This window comes from Centrocercus urophasianus, unplaced genomic scaffold (assembly GCF_019232065.1).
Source record: "Centrocercus urophasianus isolate 14NV4802_14NV808 unplaced genomic scaffold, USGS_Curo_1.0 seq_1344, whole genome shotgun sequence".
In the NCBI taxonomy this organism is placed as follows: Eukaryota; Metazoa; Chordata; class Aves; order Galliformes; family Phasianidae; genus Centrocercus; species Centrocercus urophasianus.
In genome coordinates, this window is record NW_024884525.1 from 6,175 (window position 1) to 24,984 (window position 18,810).

At 50.0% G+C, this 18,810-nt stretch overlaps 1 protein-coding gene and 1 long non-coding RNA gene across 3 annotated transcripts; one reads left to right on the plus strand and one right to left on the minus strand.

Moving 5' to 3' along the window:
- Positions 1-1,644: 1,644 nt before the first annotated feature.
- LOC122157404 lies at positions 1,645-5,321 on the minus strand. Of its 2 annotated transcripts, XR_006167899.1 has the most exons (4): positions 5,195-5,321; positions 4,294-4,464; positions 3,682-3,879; positions 1,645-2,459 (listed from the first exon to the last, which is right to left on the minus strand). It is a non-coding gene; the product is annotated as an uncharacterized LOC122157404 (long non-coding RNA). The 2 variants fall into 2 exon arrangements; XR_006167898.1 differs by having other exon boundaries at positions 3,682-4,464.
- Positions 5,322-5,388: 67 nt separating this feature from the next.
- LOC122157403 (vacuolar protein sorting-associated protein 45-like) lies at positions 5,389-18,135 on the plus strand. Its single transcript, XM_042813036.1, is given in 13 exon segments — positions 5,389-5,545; positions 5,619-5,753; positions 5,830-5,890; positions 8,445-8,524; positions 8,972-9,040; positions 9,331-9,468; positions 9,857-9,967; positions 11,182-11,316; positions 11,679-11,792; positions 12,431-12,598; positions 16,105-16,263; positions 16,965-17,072; positions 17,879-18,135. Coding segments are annotated over 13 exon segments (1,584 nt in total). The 5' UTR covers positions 5,389-5,452; the 3' UTR covers positions 18,092-18,135.
- The last annotated feature ends 675 nt before the right edge of the window (positions 18,136-18,810 follow it).

Below are 18,810 nucleotides of genomic sequence, written 5' to 3' on the forward strand. Positions count from 1 at the left end.
TCTTAGTTTTCCCTTTTGCCTTTCACGATGGTGGTGGTTCTGAGGAGGGCCCCTCACCTGGATCTTCCTCCACCTCCTCCTCCTCTTCTTCTCTTTTTTGTTCAAGACGCGAAGACACTCGTTTCCACTTCTTGCCCTCCACAGGAGCAACTGGAATTGTTACTGGTGTCTCCTGTGATTGATTAGATTTGACTTGGGGATTTTCCCCTTTGGCTTGAACCTCAGCTCGGAAACTCTCTCTCTCCAGAATGGTATTATATAGGGCACGGTAAGCACAAGCCAAACCCCAAATAAGTTGTACCTCCTTAGATTTATGTAAGCCGCATAGTCCCTGACTCAAATACTGGCTTAGTTTCTCAGGATCCCACAGGTGTTCAAGAGTAAAATCCCATGACACTGCGGGTCCCCATGCTCCTAAGACCTTTCTTAAACCTCTCCATATTCCCTGCCAGTCATCATTCTCTAGTTTTGGGGAAGACTCCTTATTATGAATGCGTTGGAGTACACTCAGGAGAATTGATGACACGAACAACAACAACAACATGAGTATTAATTCAAGACTCGTAAAACGTTTGACAAACCGAGAAGAAAACCCTGAGACTGGTCTGAACATCGTGTTGTTTGTAAAATCACCTATTCCATTTGGGATGTAATTGTTTGTGAAATTAGCCATTCCTTCCGGGATGTAAATGTCAAAGTTCAAATCATACCACATTGCAAGTAGGTAAAACATAGGTGTCTCCATCAGTGCCCTTAGGTAGTTATATATGAATGCAATTCCACAACACGTGTGAGATGGATTATTGGCCAGTAGGTTGTGAGTAACACCATTGCTTTTAATCCTTTACCCAGCACCCCCACGATAACGAGTGGGTTCATCGCTGGTGCTTGCTAAAAAGGGGTTAATGAATTGAAGCTAACAAGAGGAGGGAAAAAAAAAGAAAAAAAAGGCACTACACAGACTAAGTAGTGCTCAAAGTTTACAAATATCCCAGAACACTGGCAGTACGCCTAATCTTTCAAGGTCAGGTTTTCCAGCACAGAAACTTGAACTACTGATAATGCTCCCTAACGAAGCTCTCTGAGAGCAGAGAGAAAAAAAGATTCGTTCTAAAAGCTAAAAAGCAGCTCGAGCCCCACGCTGGGCGCCAAAAATCTGTCACAGAGTTGACCAGATCCATCCATGTCCGTGACAGGGGCGACAGGCCTCTGCCCTCCCCCCCCACCCCAGTCCCACAAAAAAATGGGAAGGAAGGAAGGGAGAAAAGAGCAGCGGCAACAATCTATGGAGGAAAATTTATTTTACTATAATATTGGAATACAAGATAACACAATAGATACAATTTAATTGAAATTGAGATTAATAAATCAGACAAGATGAGAGAGAGAGAGAGTTCCCGGGACCGATTCAAACCTGAAAAGCTTGGAACGGCCAGGAAAGCACCTCCAGCACCCACTGCCAGGCAGCAAGAGAGCGGCCCCACCTGGAAGGGCCAGATCCCGTGATTGCTGTAATGTACAGGGATCGGTACCTGGGATTGGGGCAGTGACACTTCAATGCCCCGTGCACTGCATGATGTTCTGATGTGGAATACTGGAACCCAAAAACAAAAAACAAAAACAAAAAACATAGAACCATGACACCCACTTAGAATGAAATACGGTGGGAGAAGTCAAGGATAAAAAGTAAAGCTTCTGGAAGTATGTCACCAGTAAAAGGAATACGAGCAAAAATGTGGTTTTGCTGCTTAAAATGAGGTTTTGGCAAAAACCGTCGACAAAGCTTTCAACACTGTTTTCCATAACTTCCTTGTCGGTAAGCTTAGGAAGTGTGGGATAGAGTGAGGTAAACTGAGAACTGGAGGACAGATAGAGCTCAGAGCGGTGAAGAGTCCAATTGGAGGCCTACAGCAAGTGGTGCCCCTCAGGGGGTGGTGCTGGGTCCAGACTTGTTCAGCATCTTCATGAATGATCTGGGTGAAGGGGCAGCGTCCACTCTCAGCAAGTTTACTGACGATAGGAGGAGTGACTGACACAGCAGAAGGCTGTGCTGCCGTTTGGTGAGAGCCGCACAGAGCAGACAGGCAGAGAGGAACATCAGGAGGTTCAACGAGGGCAAGTGTAGGATCCTGCACCTGGGAGGAATACCTGCATGCATCAGCACAGGTTAGGGGCTAGGCTGCTGGAAAAGATGTCTGTTGAGAAGGACCTGGGTGTCCTGGTGGCCAACAAGTTGCCCACGAGTCAGCAATGTGCCTTCATGGTCAAGAAGACTAAAGGTATCCAGGAGTACATTACAAGTGGGGAGCCAGCAGGTCCAGGGAGGGTCTCTGCCCCTCTGCTCTGCCCTGGGGAGGCCACATCTGGAATATCATGTCCAGTCCTGGGCTTCTCGGTTCAAAAAAGATGGGGATCATCTCCTGTATGAGGAAAGGCTGAGCATCTCGGGACTGTTCAGCCTGCAGAAGAGAAGGCTGAGAGGGAATCTGCTTGACTGTTTATAAAATATCTAAAGCATAGGTATCAAGTGGATGGCAGCGGACTTCAGTCCTGTGCTTGCCACACAGCCCTCAGACATTTGGTTTGGTGGGAGGGGATTGCAGAAGCAACATTCCTCCCACTGCAAGCAAAGATCAGATTCATGACCACCTGAGGAACCTCAACATCCACAAGTCTCCCACTGAGACACATCCCAGAGTCCTGAGGAAACTGGCTGATAGCTGCCAAGCCCCTCACAATGATGTCTGAAAAGCTGTGGCAATGGGGCGAAGTCTCTAGTTACAGGAAAAAAGGTAAGATCACAGCCATTTCTAAGGGTAGAAAGAATGACCTTGGCAACTACCAACCAAGACCAAGTCTCATCTCTGTGCTGGGAAAGACCACAGAGTAGATTCTCCTGGAAGCTATGCTAAGGCACATGGAAGATATGAAGATGATGCAGGAGAATCAGTGTGGCTGCACCAGGACAAAGCATCGGTGTGGCTTGACCAACTTCTATGATGGCATCACTGCAGTAACAGAAAAGGGAAGAGCCACTGATATAATCTATTCTTACTTTAGTGTGGCCTTTGACACAGTAACCCACAACATCTTTCTCCCCAGATAGGAAGTATATGGATTTGATAGGTGGATTGTTCAGCGGACGAAGAACTAGCTACAGGATCGAGTCCAGAGAGCAGCGCTCAGTGGCTCAGTGTCTGCATGGAGACTGGTGCCGAGTGCTGTTCCCCAGGGGTCAGTGCTGGGGCCGATACTCTTCAATATCTGCATTGAGGACATTGACAGTGGGATCAAGTGCACCCTCAGCAAGCGTGCTGATGACACCAAGCTGTGGGGTGTCGTCAACACACCACAGGGGTGGGTACCATTCAGAGGGACCTAGGCAGGCTTGAGCAGTGGGCCCGGGTAAACCTCATGAGGTTCAACAAATGCAAATGCAAGGTCTTGCACCTGGCTCGAGGCAGCTCCCACTACCGGTATGAGCTGGGGGCTGAAAGGATTGAGCACGGCCCTGCTGAAAAGGACCTGGGGGTGCTGGTGGATGGCAAACTGGACATGAGCCAGCAACATGCCCTCGCAGTGCAGAAAGCCAGCTGTATCCTGGGCTGCATTAAAAGAAGTGTGACCAGCAGGGCGAGGAAGGTGATCCTGCCCCTCTGCTCTGCACTGGTGAGGCCTCACCTGAAGCACTGCATCCAGCTGTGGAGTCCTCAGTACAGGAGAGAAATGGACTTCTTGGTATGTGTCCAGAGGGCCACAGAAATGATCCCAGGGACGGAACACTTCTCCTATGAGGACGGGCTGATAGAGCTGGGGCTGTGCAGCCTGGAGAGAAGGCCGTGAGGTGACCAGATTGCAGCCTCAGTATCTGAAGGGGAGCTACAGGAAAGAAGGGGACAAACTCTTTAGCAGGGTCTGTAGTGACAGAAAAAGAGGAAATGGCTTCAAACTCAGAGGGTAGATTTAGGTTACATATAAAGAAACGTATTTTGCAGTGAGGGTGGTGAGGCACTGCAACAGGCTGTCCAGAGATGTGGTGGATGTCCCTGGGGACTTGCAAGCGAGGCTGCACCAGGCCCTGGGCAACCTGATCTAGCTGTGGTGTTCCTATTCATCAGTGGGGGGCTGGACTGGATGGCCTTCAGAGATCCCCTCCAACTCTAAGGACTCTATGATTCTATGATTCAAAGAGGTGTGCGGTGACAGGACAAGGGGCAATGGGTACAAACTGCAGCATGGGAAATTCCATATAAAGGCAAGGAAGAACTTCTTTACCACAAGAGTGCCAGAGACCTGGGACACCCTGTCCAGAGATGTCGCGGCGTCTACTCCCCCGGAGACAGCCAAGAGCCGACTGCAACCTGCCACAGGGAACCTGCTCTAGCAGTGGGTGGGAATCCCAGGCATCCATTCAGGCTGGAAGGAGTGGCACTTGAGAGCAGCTCTGCAGAGGATCTGGGGGTCCTGATGGATGAAAAGCTGAACATGAGCCAGCAGTGTGTGGTAACAGCTCGGAAAGCAAATGGGATCCTGGGCTCCATCAGCAGAGGGGTGGCAGCAGGGACAGGGAGGTGATCGTCCCTCTCTGCTCTGCTCTCATGAGGCCCCATCTACAGCACTGGGTCCAGGGCTGGAGCCCCCAGGACAAGAAAGACAGGGAGCTGTGGGAGAGGGTCCAGAGGAGCCGCAGAGATGAGCAGGGGCTGCAGCATCTCCCTGCAAAACCAGGCTGAGGGAGCTGGGCTCGTTCAGCATGGAGAAGAGGAGCTGGGGCTGAGCTGAGTGCAGCCTGCAGCGCCTGCAGGGAGCCTGCAGCCAGGAGGGGAGGCAGCTCTTGGGCAGGGGAGATGAGAGCAGGGAACGGCTGGAAGCGGAGGGAGGGCAGCTGGAGGCTGGAGGTCAGGGAAGTTGTGTGCTGGGAGAGCGGTGAGGGGCTGAACAGCTGCCCAGAGAGGCTGCGATGCCCCGTCCATCGCTGGAGGTGTTGGAGGCCAGGCTGGATGGGGCCCTGGGCAGCCTGGGCTGCTGTGAAACGTGGGGAGGTTGGTGGCCCTGCGTGTGGCGGGGAGTTGGAGCTTCGTGATCCTGGAGTCCCTTCCAACCCCGGCCATTCTGTGATTCTGTGATCTCCACAGGTCCCTTCCGACCCCTACATGCTGTGATTCTGTGATGTTTAGAAAGCAACGCCACCAACCTGTGTCACACTCATACGGCTCCTTCCTGAAAACCTCCGTGCGAGCTGCGCGTCGCCCGGAGAGCAAAGATAGGAGCGCTCTGCGAGGCATGCCGGGAGCCGTAGTCCAGCGCCGTGGGGCGCGCAGGAGCGGAAGTGCGGCGCCGCGCGCCATGCCGGGAGCCGTAGTCCGTCCCCGCGCCGCTCTCGCCATGCCCTGCTGCTGGAGGGCTGCGCGGCCCGGCGCGGAGCGGAGCGGGGCTGAGGCGCACAGCGGAGATGAGCGCCGTTCTCGCCGTGAAGCAGTACGTGTCGAAAATGATCGAGGACAGCGGGCCGGGCATGAAGGTGCTCCTGATGGACCGGGAGACGGTGAGCGGCGGGGCCGGGCCGGGCGGGGCGCGGGGCCGGTGTTCGGCGCGCGGTGACGCGGCTCTCCCCGCAGCCCGGCGCGGTCAGCATGGTGTACACGCAGTCCGAGATCCTGCAGAAGGAGGTTTACCTCTTCGAGCGCATCGACTCCCCCGGCAGGGAGCCCATGAAGCACCTGAAGGCCGTCTGCTTCCTGCGGCCCACCAAGGTGAGAGCCCTCCCCGCGGGGAGACGGTGGGGCTGAGCGCCTCTGATCGCCGCTCTGTGGCTGTGTGTTCCTTCAGGAGAACGTGCACTGCCTCATTCAGGAGCTGCGGAGGCCGAAGTACAGCATCTATTGTATCTGTAAGTACGTGCTGTTCGGAGCTCCCGACGTTCAGTGAGGCGCCGATGGGAGGCGCTGGCCTCCCCCGCGGGCAGAGTGCCGCTGAGATTCTGAAAATGGCTGAATGGCAGGTTTTACATTGTTTAGATCGCCAGATCTAAGTTTACCCTTTAATGTATTTATCGGTGGTGCAGACGGTGGGACCAAGTGCACCCTCAGCAGTGGCTGATGGCACTGAGTGGATCACAGAATCACAGAATGATAGGGGTTGGAAGGGACCTGCAGAGATCACGGAGTCCAACCCCCTGCCAAAGCAGTTCCTGCAGCAGGTCGCACAGGTCGATGTGCAGGTGGGTCTGGAACATCTGCAGAGAAGGAGACTCCACCACCTCCCTGGGCAGCTGTTCCAGTGCTCCGTCACCTCACCTAAAGAAGTTCTTGCGTACATTTGTGTGGAACTTCCTGTGCTGCAGTTTCTGGCCATTCCCTCTTGTCCTGTGTCCACACACTGCTGAAAACAGTCCGCCCTCGCCGCTCTGCCCCCCACACCTTAGATATTTATAGACCTGGATCAGGTCCCCTCTCAGTCATCTTTTCTCAAGGCTACACAGACCCAGTTCACTCAGCCTTTCTCCATAGGGGAGATGCTCCAGGCCCTTCAGCGTTTTGTGGCCTTCTCCTGGACTCTTTCCAAGAGATCCCTGTCTTTTTTCGTACAGAGCCCAGAACTGGACGCAGTGCTCCAGATGAGGCCTTACCAGGGCAGAGCAGAGGGGGAGGATCGCCTCCCTCGACCTGCTGGCCACGCTCTTTGCAATGCACCCCAGGATGCCATTGGCCCTCTTGGCCACAAGGGCGCACTGCTGGCTCATGGCCGACCTGTCGTCCACCAGGACACCCAGGTCCCTCTCTGCAGAGTGGAGCGGTGCAGTTGGCACAGCAGAAGGAAGGGATGGTGTCCAAAGGGAGCTGGGCAGGCTGAGGAATGGGCCCACGTATAAACTCAGTGAGGTTCAACAGGGCTGAAGGCAGTGTTGGGTCGGGGCAATCCCAGATACGAGTACAGACTGGGAGAAGAACTCCTTAAGAGCTGTCCTGCAGAGAAGGATTTGAGAGTCCTGATGGATGAGAAGCTGGAGATGAGTCAGCAGGAAACGCTCACAGCCTACCAGGCCAACTGCATCCTGGGCTGCACCAGCAAAAGGGTGGCAGTGGGGCAGGGAGGGATTTTCCCCCTCTGCTCTGCCCTTGTGAGGCCCCATTTGGATTAGTGCGTCCAGGGCTGGGCCCCAGCACAAGAAAAACAGCTGTTGGAGAGGGTTCAAGGAGGCCATGAAGATTGTCAAAGGGCTGGAGCACCTGTCCTGCAAAGAAAGGCTGAGGGAGCTGGGGGTGTCAGCCTGGAGGAGAGAAGGCTCCAGGGAGACCTGAGAGCAGCCTTCCAGTACTTAAATGGCGGTTATAAGAAAAATCAGCTTTTTCCTCAGACAGTGATTGGATAAAGGGGAGCACTTTAAAATGAGAGGGGAGATTTAGGCTGACATGTTTTCAGTGAGGGTGTGATGAGGCCGTGACACTGCTGCCCAATGTGCAGCCCAATGTGTGGGTGCCCCATCCCTGGAGGTGCCTAAAGTTGTGCTGCATGGGGCCCTGGGCAGCCTGACGTGGGGAGGGGGGGCATCCAGCCCATGGCAGAGGGATTTGAGCTCTGTGATCTCTGAGATCTCTTCCAACTGAAGCCATTCTATGAAATTGTTTTAGAAAAAGTTACATGCATATAAAATAAAATAGTTAAACTGAAACAACTGATAAGAATCTTCATAAAGCAATGCCATAACCCATATTACCCTGCTATGGCTATTCCTGAAAACTTCAGGGATTTTGAAGCCTCGCGGTGCTTCGTAAACATGAAAGAAGCTGGCTTTAGAGTGCCTTTATTACAGTGGAAACAGAGATGAGACACTGGCCCAAGTCTGGAAGGTAAATCATTCAGAGACAGTGTTAACTTGTTGGGCCAAACCCAGAGCGCAGCGTCTTGTAACCCTGGTGGATGAGGCAGGAGTTCCTCACGCGTTCTGTTCGTGCTGTCGAATATTCGGTAGGTTTGGAAATGGAAATGTAACTACAGCGGCCTTTCTGCTGAGGTGCAGCCGTCGTGCGCGCCAGGTTCTGGGCAGTGATCCGCAGTGGCCTCCAGGTGTCCCTGTGGGCCCGCAGTGCTGGAGGAGCAGCTCCGGGTTGCAGGGGCGGGTGGTGGTGACCTGCTGACACGGCGATGCTGAGAAGCTCCAGCTTGCAGTAAGCTGGCCACAGTGTTAAACTAGTTAATAGTGCTTATCTTTTAGCTTTGTAAATCTACTAATTACAGCCGTGTATGGCGTTACCTAATTGAGCAGATGCTGAGCAGGGAGAGGCAAGAGAGACTACCTGCACAGTAATTATGGGTGTGAAGGCAAATTGTGTTGCAGTCCACTCCTGCTCCAGGGGAGAATCGGGTCATGCTGTGCTGTGGTGTTCTTGTGTTCTGTGTCACTCACGGAGCCCAACTGCTCTTTCTCTGTTGTTTTCTTTCAGATTTCAGTAATGTGATCAGTAAGAGTGATATCAAGGCATTAGCTGAGGCTGATGAACAGGAAGTTGTGGCAGAAATTCAGGTGAATTTTGAATCTTTTAAGTAGATTTCTTAATCCAAGGGCATTAGGAGATGGATACACACGCTAGCAAACATGCATGTCTCAAAAGGAGGACTCTGGAGGTCTTGAACAGTGAGCAACAACACTGCGGAAAACCCGTGTGTTCCATTTCTCTCTGCCCTCCAGTTGCTGGAGCTGCTGCTGGTGCTGCTGGCATCATTTCACAAGGCTGCTGCGTGTTTGTTGGCATCAACAAAGAGCTATCTACGTGAAAAGTACAACAGGAAGTGGCAGTGGAGTTGTCAGCAGAAGTGTAAAGATTGTGAGTATGTAGGCATGGAGGAAGGAGAAGTGATCAGAGTCAGTGAGTGCAGCGCTTAGGGTTTTACCGTTGCCAATACACATGCTCTTGTGGGCTGAACAGGGCTGGGCAGGGCATTAACTGTATTTGCTTTCACTTGTTGGCAGGAGTTCTATGGAGATTACATTGCAGTGAATCCACACGTTTTTTCTCTCAACCTCTTGGGCTGCTGCCAGGTATGCAAAAAGCTAACTGTCCTGCAGGGCTCCGGGGCCTTGTTTTGTGGTGACAGAGAGCCCAGTAGCCACAGCCAAGTGGGTGCAGTGGCAGTGGTTGCCCAGCAGGCAGAATGCCGTGTCCAGCCCCAAAGGGTGGCTGGTTGTTAGCAGGAATTACAGTCTGGACTGTGGCCTTTGGTGTACCTGCTCCTGTAGTCAACATGTAGTCTGCTTGGAGGGAAATGCAGCTTCATGGGACAAAGGGCTGGGGATGGCACGTCCATCTCTCAAGCAACCTTTCCTTCTAGGGTCGCAACTGGGATCCAGCCCAGCTGTCCAGGACAACTCAAGGGCTGACTGCTCTGCTTCTGTCCCTGAAGAAATGCCCCATGATTCGATACCAACTCTCTTCTGAGCCAGCAAAGAGGCTTGCTGAATGTGTGAAGGTGCGGTGAGCAGTGTTAAGTGAGTTTGGCAACTTTGCTTAATTTTTGTTGAACGTTTTTTCCATAATGTTCTTTAGCCAGTTCTTGTCAGTCCTTCCATTTCTATGTTACGTGGCTTTCGGCAGGTCGCATCCCCTTGTTTCTGCCTCCCCCAACCTATGCGAGAAGCGAAGGCCCTTATTTCTCACAAGTCCCATTAACTGCAGTGTGTTACTGATGCCTTTTGAAAGCAGGAGCTGTTTTCTCAATAGCAGTGTAGACTGAGATTGCAGTGCAGCTTGTTTTTCTCCAGCTTTTCACTTTTTATTCATCCGTTACAAAAGCGAGGGGGAACTTTTTCCAGGTATACTTATAACCAAGTGGGTTTTTTTTGTATGTTTCTCAACAGCAAGTAATCACTAAAGAGTATGAGCTGTTTGACTTCCGTCGCACTGAGGTTCCTCCTTTGCTCCTTATTCTGGACCGCTCAGACGATGCCATCACCCCCCTGCTGAACCAGGTGAATCACCTCAGCTGTCCGAGGGGTAGCAGTGAGTGCTGGCAGTGCGCAGAGCCTCGTGGCAGTAGCTCACAGCCTGACGGTGTGGTTTGTATTCAGGGGTAAAAAGTATTGCCCCCGTTCTTTTGCAATCTTTCTTTTATCTTGTGGCTCAATTTTCAGACTGTTGAGCGTGGATTGTACGTGTTGGCTTCAGAGGCAGAGGTGGCCAAAGATCAGATCAAGTACACTTTGCATTTAGAGTCCTGGTGTCTCAGCAGTGTTGTGTTAAATGGTGTGTCTGTGCAGGCTGCTTGGTAGTACGTGGCCATGTTTACAGAGTGACCTTGTCCGGGCGTATTTCTCGTTCTTTGTTGTTGATGGGTGGCAGCATTTTTCTGTGGTTTGTTTCTTTGCTGCGTTGTCGCTGTGCTGCAGACCTGGCATCTTCTCTCCTTTCTGTGGGATATGCTCAGATCTCAAGTCACTCTGGGTTACCCCCGCTGCAGGCAGCGCTGTGTGGGAGCTGGTGGCGATCCTTGTGCACTGGAGCAATCTGATAGTCAGCAGCCAAGCTCACATGTGGCTTGTAGAGTTAAGGACAGCACTCAGCACAGGGTACCAAAAGTGTTGTCTGCTGTGTGGAGATTTTCTGTCCGGAAGAGAGAGTCAAATGAATGTAAATGCAGCGTCAGGCATGCCAGCACTCTGATCAGCCTTCAGTTTTCTCTCTAAATTGAAATGAGTCTTCCCAGAATAAATATAGTAGCTCACTGATGTACAGGAACTCTCCAATTGCTGTGTAAGAAGCACAGGAGTGTGTAGGAAGTTATAGTTTGTAACTGTGGAACCTCTGCAGCCAAAAATAAATGTTCATTCACAGGAGAAGGGGGAGCTAATGGTGGCAAATAGAGCTGCTGGAACAGGAATACGAATCCCAGTTGTTGTGCTTTTAGAGTCATTTCCTTTGAATGTACCTGTGGTAAGCAGCCTCGGATGGGGGTGGTTTTCCTACGTGTTGGCGTCAGCACCTCTGACACTGAGATGCCTTTGTGATAGGAACAGCATTTATTTCTGACTGTAATGTTCTGACAGAAGTTTGAGGAGGAGACCCTCTGAGTCCGCGCTGTTACTGGAGGAATGGGAAATGACCTTGAGCAGCCTGAAATCTTTTCCAGCGCAGTGTGGTACCGTGCTGAAGCCAATGCTCGCCTTTCTCTCTCCCCATGTGCCAGTGGACGTACCAGGCTATGGTTCATGAATTGCTGGGCATCAACAACAACCGCGTTGACCTCTCGCGTGTGCCGGGCATCAGTAAGGATCTCCGAGAGGTGGTCCTGTCTGCTGAGAACGACGAGTTCTAGGCCAACGTAGGTGGCTGTGTCTTATGGTGGGGATCTCCCTGAGTAGCTGAATGCTGGAGTCAGGTTCCGTTCTTGGAACCTTTCGGTCCTTCAGTGACTTTGAATGTTAAGGGGAGGAAAGTTTATGTAGGGTGAAAGTCACTGTGTCGTGCAGGCAGTATCTGATGTGTAATAACACGGTTTTGTGATAGTTGTAAATAAAATCTGGACCAATCACAAAGCTGTTTGGTCAAGTGTGAGTGTCAAATAGATGAGGTGATCTGCAGTGGTACTGAAGTGTTTTGGGTTCAGAGTGTCTCTGTGTCTTAGCTGTATTAGAACTCGTGTTCAGATGGTTTTCTCTCAGCTGCCCTCCTTGTTCCATGCAGAACATGTACCTGAACTTTGCAGAGATTGGCAGCAACATCAAGAATCTTATGGAGGATTTCCAGAAGAGGAAACCTAAGGAGCAGCAGAAGCTGGAATCCATAGCAGATATGAAGGTACAGACAGGACTTGGCAGGTAGTGCAGGTCACTGCTGACTGCACGCTGGCAGTCTGCATTCAGTTCAGACCTCTGCAGTGAGTGATCAGTGGGGCAGGAACCACTGTCCTGTGTTCAGCACGGTATTTTTTACTGGGATCCAGACCCTGGGGTTGGCCTTTCTGCACCGCTGCAGCACAGCCTGCTTGCTCTGTCTGCTCCCTGAGCTGCTTTTAGAGCCTGCTGGAAGCCAGCCAGAATCCCCCCAGCTGAGTTGATAAGCTCTAGTTCAGGTACTTGGCGTAACCCAGTGTGGCTGTATAGACTTCCTGTCTGAGCTGGGTCACTTGGCAGCTGCCCACAGCAGGGTCTGTTAATTCAGTCGCTGCTGACGATTTAAAGAATCCTGGCAGTGTCTCTGGAGTTACTTGATGTGTTCTTTTATTTTGGGTGTAAACAAAAAGCACAGCCAAAAATCTCCTTGTATCTGGAGAAATCTTTCAGTCTTTTTCTGGATTTGAGGTGCCTGACCATCCGTGCACCTGCAGCGGTCTTGCTTATTAGTGGATCTGTACAACCCAGTGACAAATTGCGTGCACCACTCTTGTCTGCTGCTTTTATTCTGAAGAAGGTGTCGCTCTGGTTTCCCCCTCGCAGGCATTCGTGGAGAACTACCCTCAGTTCAAGAAGATGTCAGGCACGGTGTCAAAGCACGTGACGGTGGTAGGAGAGCTCTCGCGACTGGTTGGTGAGCGCAACCTGCTGGAGGTGTCTGAGGTGGAGCAGGAGCTGGCCTGTCACAGCGACCATTCCAGCGCCCTCCAGGTACTTCGGGCTCGGAACCTGGCTGCGGTCCTTTGAATTCAGATGTTTTGCTCCTGGCAGCCTCCTGCTGATGGAAGTTTGATGCTGAAAATCAGTGGGAGTTTTGCGTGCAGATGTCCTGCAGGGTAGGGACGTAAGGATTACTCTTCTCCTACCTGTTCAGTTCCGATGGGGATGAATCAGAATTAATAACTGGCTTGAGAAGCATCTTTGCAGAGTCTGTCTACGTTTCACAGCACAGCATTCCTTCATTGTAGGTGGCTGGTTGGGACCTGGCAAGCTGCCTGGACAGGCACCAGTAAAACAAAACTTGGACCCCTATGCAGGAGCTTCTTGTATTTGTTGGGAAGGAGAAGAAATGGAATCCATAACTAAACCAGACCATTCCTTGGGATGATGACTTTTACTTCTTTTCTAAAAAACAGTGTAAGACAGTGAAAAGCCTTTTAGATAAAAGATTTCTTTGGCAGAGAGGACTGAAAAAGCCTACGAGAGACTTCTGTTGTAGCTGAGTTTAGACGGAAGTTTTGACCCTGTGCTGCCTTGTTGGATTCCGTGACCTGACCGAATATCTGACAGTATGTCAATAATGATGAATTGTGGCTGCTGCCTATTCAGAGAAAATAGCAGTATTGTTAAGAGTGACTGTATTATAGCAGAGTTCAACCACTGACTCAGTATTAGAAAGCGAGTCATTTATTTTTTTATAGCTGGGATAGAAGTTACAGCATATAATGGACTCATTCACACTTTGATTAGAAAATAAAAAGAATTTTGAACAGATTTGACAGACATGTTTTCTTGACCTCTGTTACTCTGTTGTCCAGGTGGGTGGCTAAGTGATAACATCAGCTCTTTGAGCACTGCTGTCTATTGCCAGATCCTGAGCTGATGTAAATCAGCATAGACGTGCTGAAATCATCACAGCTCTATGGATCTACCAGCAGATAGATGGGACTTGATAGCTTATATTTGGTAGAATTGTGTTGACCAAGTATTGAAGTGGGATTGTAACCATAAAATGCATTTGCTGAGCACAACCCCCCATGCTCTCTTGCTATGTCATGGTTTCTAGGTTTCTTGTGCAGGTTAAAAGACAAATGTTTGACTTCTAGTCTATCAGGACGCCGTGTCTGTCTGTGATCTTTGTTTCTGATGTTACAAGCAGATGCTCTGCTGAAGAGTTTGCAGCACAGAGTTTGAGTGCTGAAACCTGGGTGCTTGGCATTGGGGTCCATTTTGAAAAAATGTTGGTTTTTATTGTAGTCGGTTACCTCAGATTCACTGGAGGAAGGGCTGACATGAACTTCTGGAGGTGGAGCAATTGCACGTTACAGCTTTGGGGTTAGAGGAATACATGGCAGTGCTGGAAGCTGGATTGAGATGGAGGGAGGGCAGCCCCCACTGAGTGGCATGCAGTGGTGGTAAGGTTGTTAGCTAGGCTCACCTAATTCAGGTCTGCACTGAGTGGTGTTTTGCAGTTTTTATGGCACATAGGCTGCCTGCATTTCTTTACAGCCACATGCCTAAAGGGCTGTGTTGTGTTTCTATCAACTGAGAGGGACTGAAAACCAAATAGCAGCTAGAGAATAAATGCAAAATGCAAAAATGGAAGTGGTATCTTTCTATATGAGAGATCAGTATCTCTTTAGTTGCAGTGCCCCAGGCTGTTCCCTGCTGCAGTCTCTTAATGGCAGCGAAGGGGCAAGGCCACAGACACAATGAAGAATAACCAGTGCACAAAATAAAGGCAGAATTGTTCTCCCACTGATGTAACTTCAGCAATTGTTAATTTCTGTGGTGGCCTGGGGCCCCTGAGAACAGTACGTTTTGGTTATTCTTTTCCTGGTCTCTTATTAATCCTGACATTGTACATGAGCCTTGAGAGATGGATGGGAGGTTTTGAATCCCATCTCCTTAGATGGACAATAGCTTTTCTGTTTACAAGTTTCCCGCTTATAGAGGCATTGCCACTGTGCTGCCAGCACAGGATCCAGAACGTGGCAAGCAGGCATCGCTGTGGGACTCTGCCCTCACCCTGGCAGGTGAATCCCTGACCGCAAGAAGAGTTTCTTCGTTAGCTTCAGTGAACAGCGAGCAGCCAGGATTTTACCCCATGTTTTTGTAACTGGTCTGCATCAGTGGAACGGATGGCAACAAACACAGCTGAATCAGTTCGGTCGGTAACAACTGTTACAGTATTGTTTCACAGCTGTTCACTGAATATTTCCCTGCTGCCTCTCTGTTCTGGGAGGCTGGGAGAATGTTGCCAAGATGTGCTGGGATTTTTGGAGTGTTTGAAGGTCATGTTCTGCTGTAGCATGGAAAAAATCCTCCTTGCTGGTTCTGTCCCTGTCTTGGAAGTGCCGTTTCAATCGCTGTACGACTGGAAGCTCTGCTGCTCTCTTACACTTGAGTCAATACAGGCTGATGTTTTGCTTTAAGCACAGGGAGGACTGCAGACTTTGTTGTGCCCTGAAGTGCAATCCGGTCCTTAACCTGCAGGTGCAGACAGCAGTGCTGCCTCTTCCTTGAGATCCGTCTCCAGGCTTGGCGTTAAGGAGCCTGTTGCTCCCACTGCTCTCCTAAGCTACCAACTTGGCTCTGGTGTTTTTTCCTCTGTTAACTTCAGCATCTCAACTGTACGGCTCTGCGCAGTGACTGAGGAGCTGCAGAGAGGAAATAAGTGCTTCTGTTGTGATGACAAGGAGTAGCACTTACAGGGCAAATTGTCAGCTGACAAGATAGAATAACGTCCTGCCCGCAGTCCCTTCAGGGAACATGGCATGCCTCAGGGCTTCTGAGTCTGTTCTGGAAATGCGTTAGCTGGTGGCCTCTGGGATGTGCAGTCCTTGTGTTTACAATGCTGCCATGTTCTGTTCAGCAGAAAAACGAATAATCTGCATGTTAGAAGTAAATAACTGTGGATTTCTGTATTTATTTCTCCAGTAATCTTTCTTTGCCTTTCCGTGCTTTAATTCTTTGTTTGTTTCAAAGTGCTTTGTTTGCTTCCCCCCAGCCCCACACTTCTCGTATCCAGAGATTGTCTGAGACTTCGATGCTTCATTCCCACACCTTCCACAACAAAACAAACTGTAGCTCTGCTAGCACTTTTTCCTTGATGGTTGATATTACGATGGAACCTGTGGGCCAGCTTTTGCTGTATTCAGGTTGGAAAAGGAAAGGGCAAAGATTAAAGGTTTCCGCAAGCTTCTGCGATACCCCATTTGGGAGGAGTGCACTGAGCTGGGCTCACTGTGAGGCTCATTATGAGAGTTACAGAGAATTACAGGGGATTCCAGTCATGAAAACAACTTGCAGTCCATTATACTGCAGTAAATCTAAACAAAGAGCATATAAGAAGCTCAGGTCTGTTACTTATGGTCGTTTAATTCCCTCGCGTTCCCCCTGCTTGCAATTTTGTTACTAAGCAATGGGCTTGATGTTATCTGATTTAATGTGCTCTGAAGGCCTCTCCACTGATCCCACTTGGTATCTTGTTGCAGAATGTGCGGCGCCTCCTGCAGAACCCCAAGGTGACTGAGCTCGATGCTGCCCGGCTGGTGATGCTCTATGCCCTGCACTACGAGCGGCACAGCAGCAACAGCCTGCCAGGGCTGATGGCAGATCTCAAGAATAGGGGTGTTTCTGAGAGATACCGAAAGGTAATGCAGTATTTCTCCTGCTGGATGAATGAGCGGGGCAGACACAGGTAGACACAGGTGTCGGATTGTTCTTAGTTGCTGGAGGATGCCTGTTGCTTGCCTTAACGTAGCATAATACTTTTTTTCTGTTGAATTGCACCACACTTCTCAGTAAGAGCACGGAGCTTGGCTGGGGCCTGAAGATGTTAAAGGCATCGCTAATTACTTAGTGTCCATTTCCAAAATCAGTGATATCATGAAGGATTGTACAAAGCAGAGATGGTGTGTTTGGCAGGAGTCTAGACCTGGTGTATGGCATGCACTTTTCCTTTCTCCTTCTTTTCCACCTCCTGCTGAATAGGCAATAGCTGTAGCAAGAGACTTAACCAAAACAGTAAGGGGGGGCTTGGCTGGGAGGGAAAGGGTGGCAGAGCTTGACAAATGTAGTGAGCAGCTGGAGGGGAGGTGGAGGGGCAGGATAATGTCACTGTATCTTCATCTTCTGATCTGCTGTCACTGCATAGGACTGTGGGAATGAAAGCATTTCTCCTTATGCAGGCAGTGCCGTGGCTTCTTGTGTTCAGAGAACACTTCTCTTCCTTCTTTCCTCTCTCTGACTTCTTGGTCATTGTTCCAGTACCTCCACTGAACCTGATAGGACAGCTGTGTGAAATTTTGTTTCCCAGGTTAACAGCACTCTGGTTTTGCCTTTCTCTGTACAGCTGGTCTCTGCTGTTGCGGAATATGGAGGGAAACGGGTCCGGGGCAGCGACCTGTTCAGTCCCAAGGATGCTGTAGCCATCACAAAACAGTTCCTCAAAGGACTGAAGGTATGGGTCTGCCATAGATGAAATACTGACAGCTTTAGTCAAAGCTCCAGTAATGGGGCAGGATTCTTAGCCGTGCGTTCTGGCTTTCAGAGGTGTTCATGTTCTAGGCCTGGGTCTGTCTCCTTCACAGGGGCCTACGTGGCTCAGTGGCCAGAAGGGTGGGGGGGGGGGTGGGCCCAGATAAAAGAGGAACAAAAAAACCCAGCGGCAGTGATTTAAGGAAGAAACCTTGATGAAATGCGAACTAATTGGAATTGAAGCTAATAAATCAAATGAATGGAAGAGAGTTTTTGGTACTGAGTCTCTGATGTTGCATCGGCCACCAGGGAGCTGGAAAGAGGCAGAGATCGCGTAACCTCTCCATTCTTTTGACTTTTCCCTCCTGCCGGAAGACAGAAAATAACAAAATGAAGTCTTCTGGTGCTGAGTCTTTTCCTGGCCCATGGAAGCTGTAGTTCATTCTTCTCTTCAGAACACGGACCTGCCCCATGAACTCCTCAGCTCCCACCCTGGCATGGTGCTGTGGATGTAGAATACCGATGCAAAGAGCGATAAGACTATGACACAGAGTTCAGTAGCTTTTTAGAGGTCTAATAGTAAGTGCACTGAACGTTTGAGGTGTAATTCTCATTTTAGGCAATGGAAGTTGGTTGCTGAAAAGCCCCTCTGAGTCTTGACTCAGTGGTTAATAGTTGCTATATCCATCAGATGCTGGGGCTCTTTGAGTGTGGCTTTGCTGATCAGCTTTCTTTCAGCATGCTGCCTTGCTGTATTTATTCATAATGGGAGCTTCTTTTGCACTGTAGGGTGTTGAGAATGTGTACGCACAACACCAGCCTCTCCTTCAAGAAACACTGGATCAGCTCATCAAAGGAAAACTGAAGGACAGCCAGTACCCCTACTTGGGTCCCAACACGCTCCGTGACAGGTATGTGGGGTCTTGCTGGGCAGCACCTGGAGTTGAAAAATGTCTGCTCCTCCCTGTGCTCCCACTTCCTTTATTCTTTGCCCATAGGTGAAAAAAATTCAGGCTTGCCAAATAAATGTTCTGATCGAGTAGGTATTTCTTGAGCTGTCAGGTAGGTGCCAGGCTGTTAAAGCTGAAATACAGTCGTCTTTTGTCCATGTTCAGTGCTGACCAAAACATGACATTCCCACTGGAAGTAAGAGCTTAGGTAAGGATGAAGGCACTGCACCAGGCTGCCAGGATGTTCACATGATGGATTTCACCATGCCCCCTAACTTCAGTCCGTGCCATCTGGCGTTTACGTGCAGAAAACCAAAAACAGTCCAACTGCTAACTCTCCCTTCTGAGCCAGTTACTATTTCTGATTAGAATGGGATGTTGCTGATTGTGGCCAGTAACTGTAATTGAAAAGAACTCTGGCTGCCTGGTTCTTGCTGACTTTGCTAGATCTAGGCTAACCTGTTGTCAGTGAAGTCATTGAAGATAAATGTGGGCCTCAGAGTGAAGGCACTGAGTTGGTAGAGAGAGCTACAAGTTCTTTAGCAGCTTTCTGTACAAATCACCCATTTGTTTGCTATCTCAGTTTCCTTTCTGTAAGTTACCTTAAGTTCTGCGGCATGCTGGCTGGCATTTCTTATTCCTCCTAGTAGTAGCGTCCTTGGAGGGGAAGATCTTGGTACTGCTTTGGTTCCTTTGGGTGATCTGTGGTGAGACCAGCACAGCTGTTCTCTCAGTCTTCTCAAGTGTTTGCTGAATGCCGCAGGGTTTTAC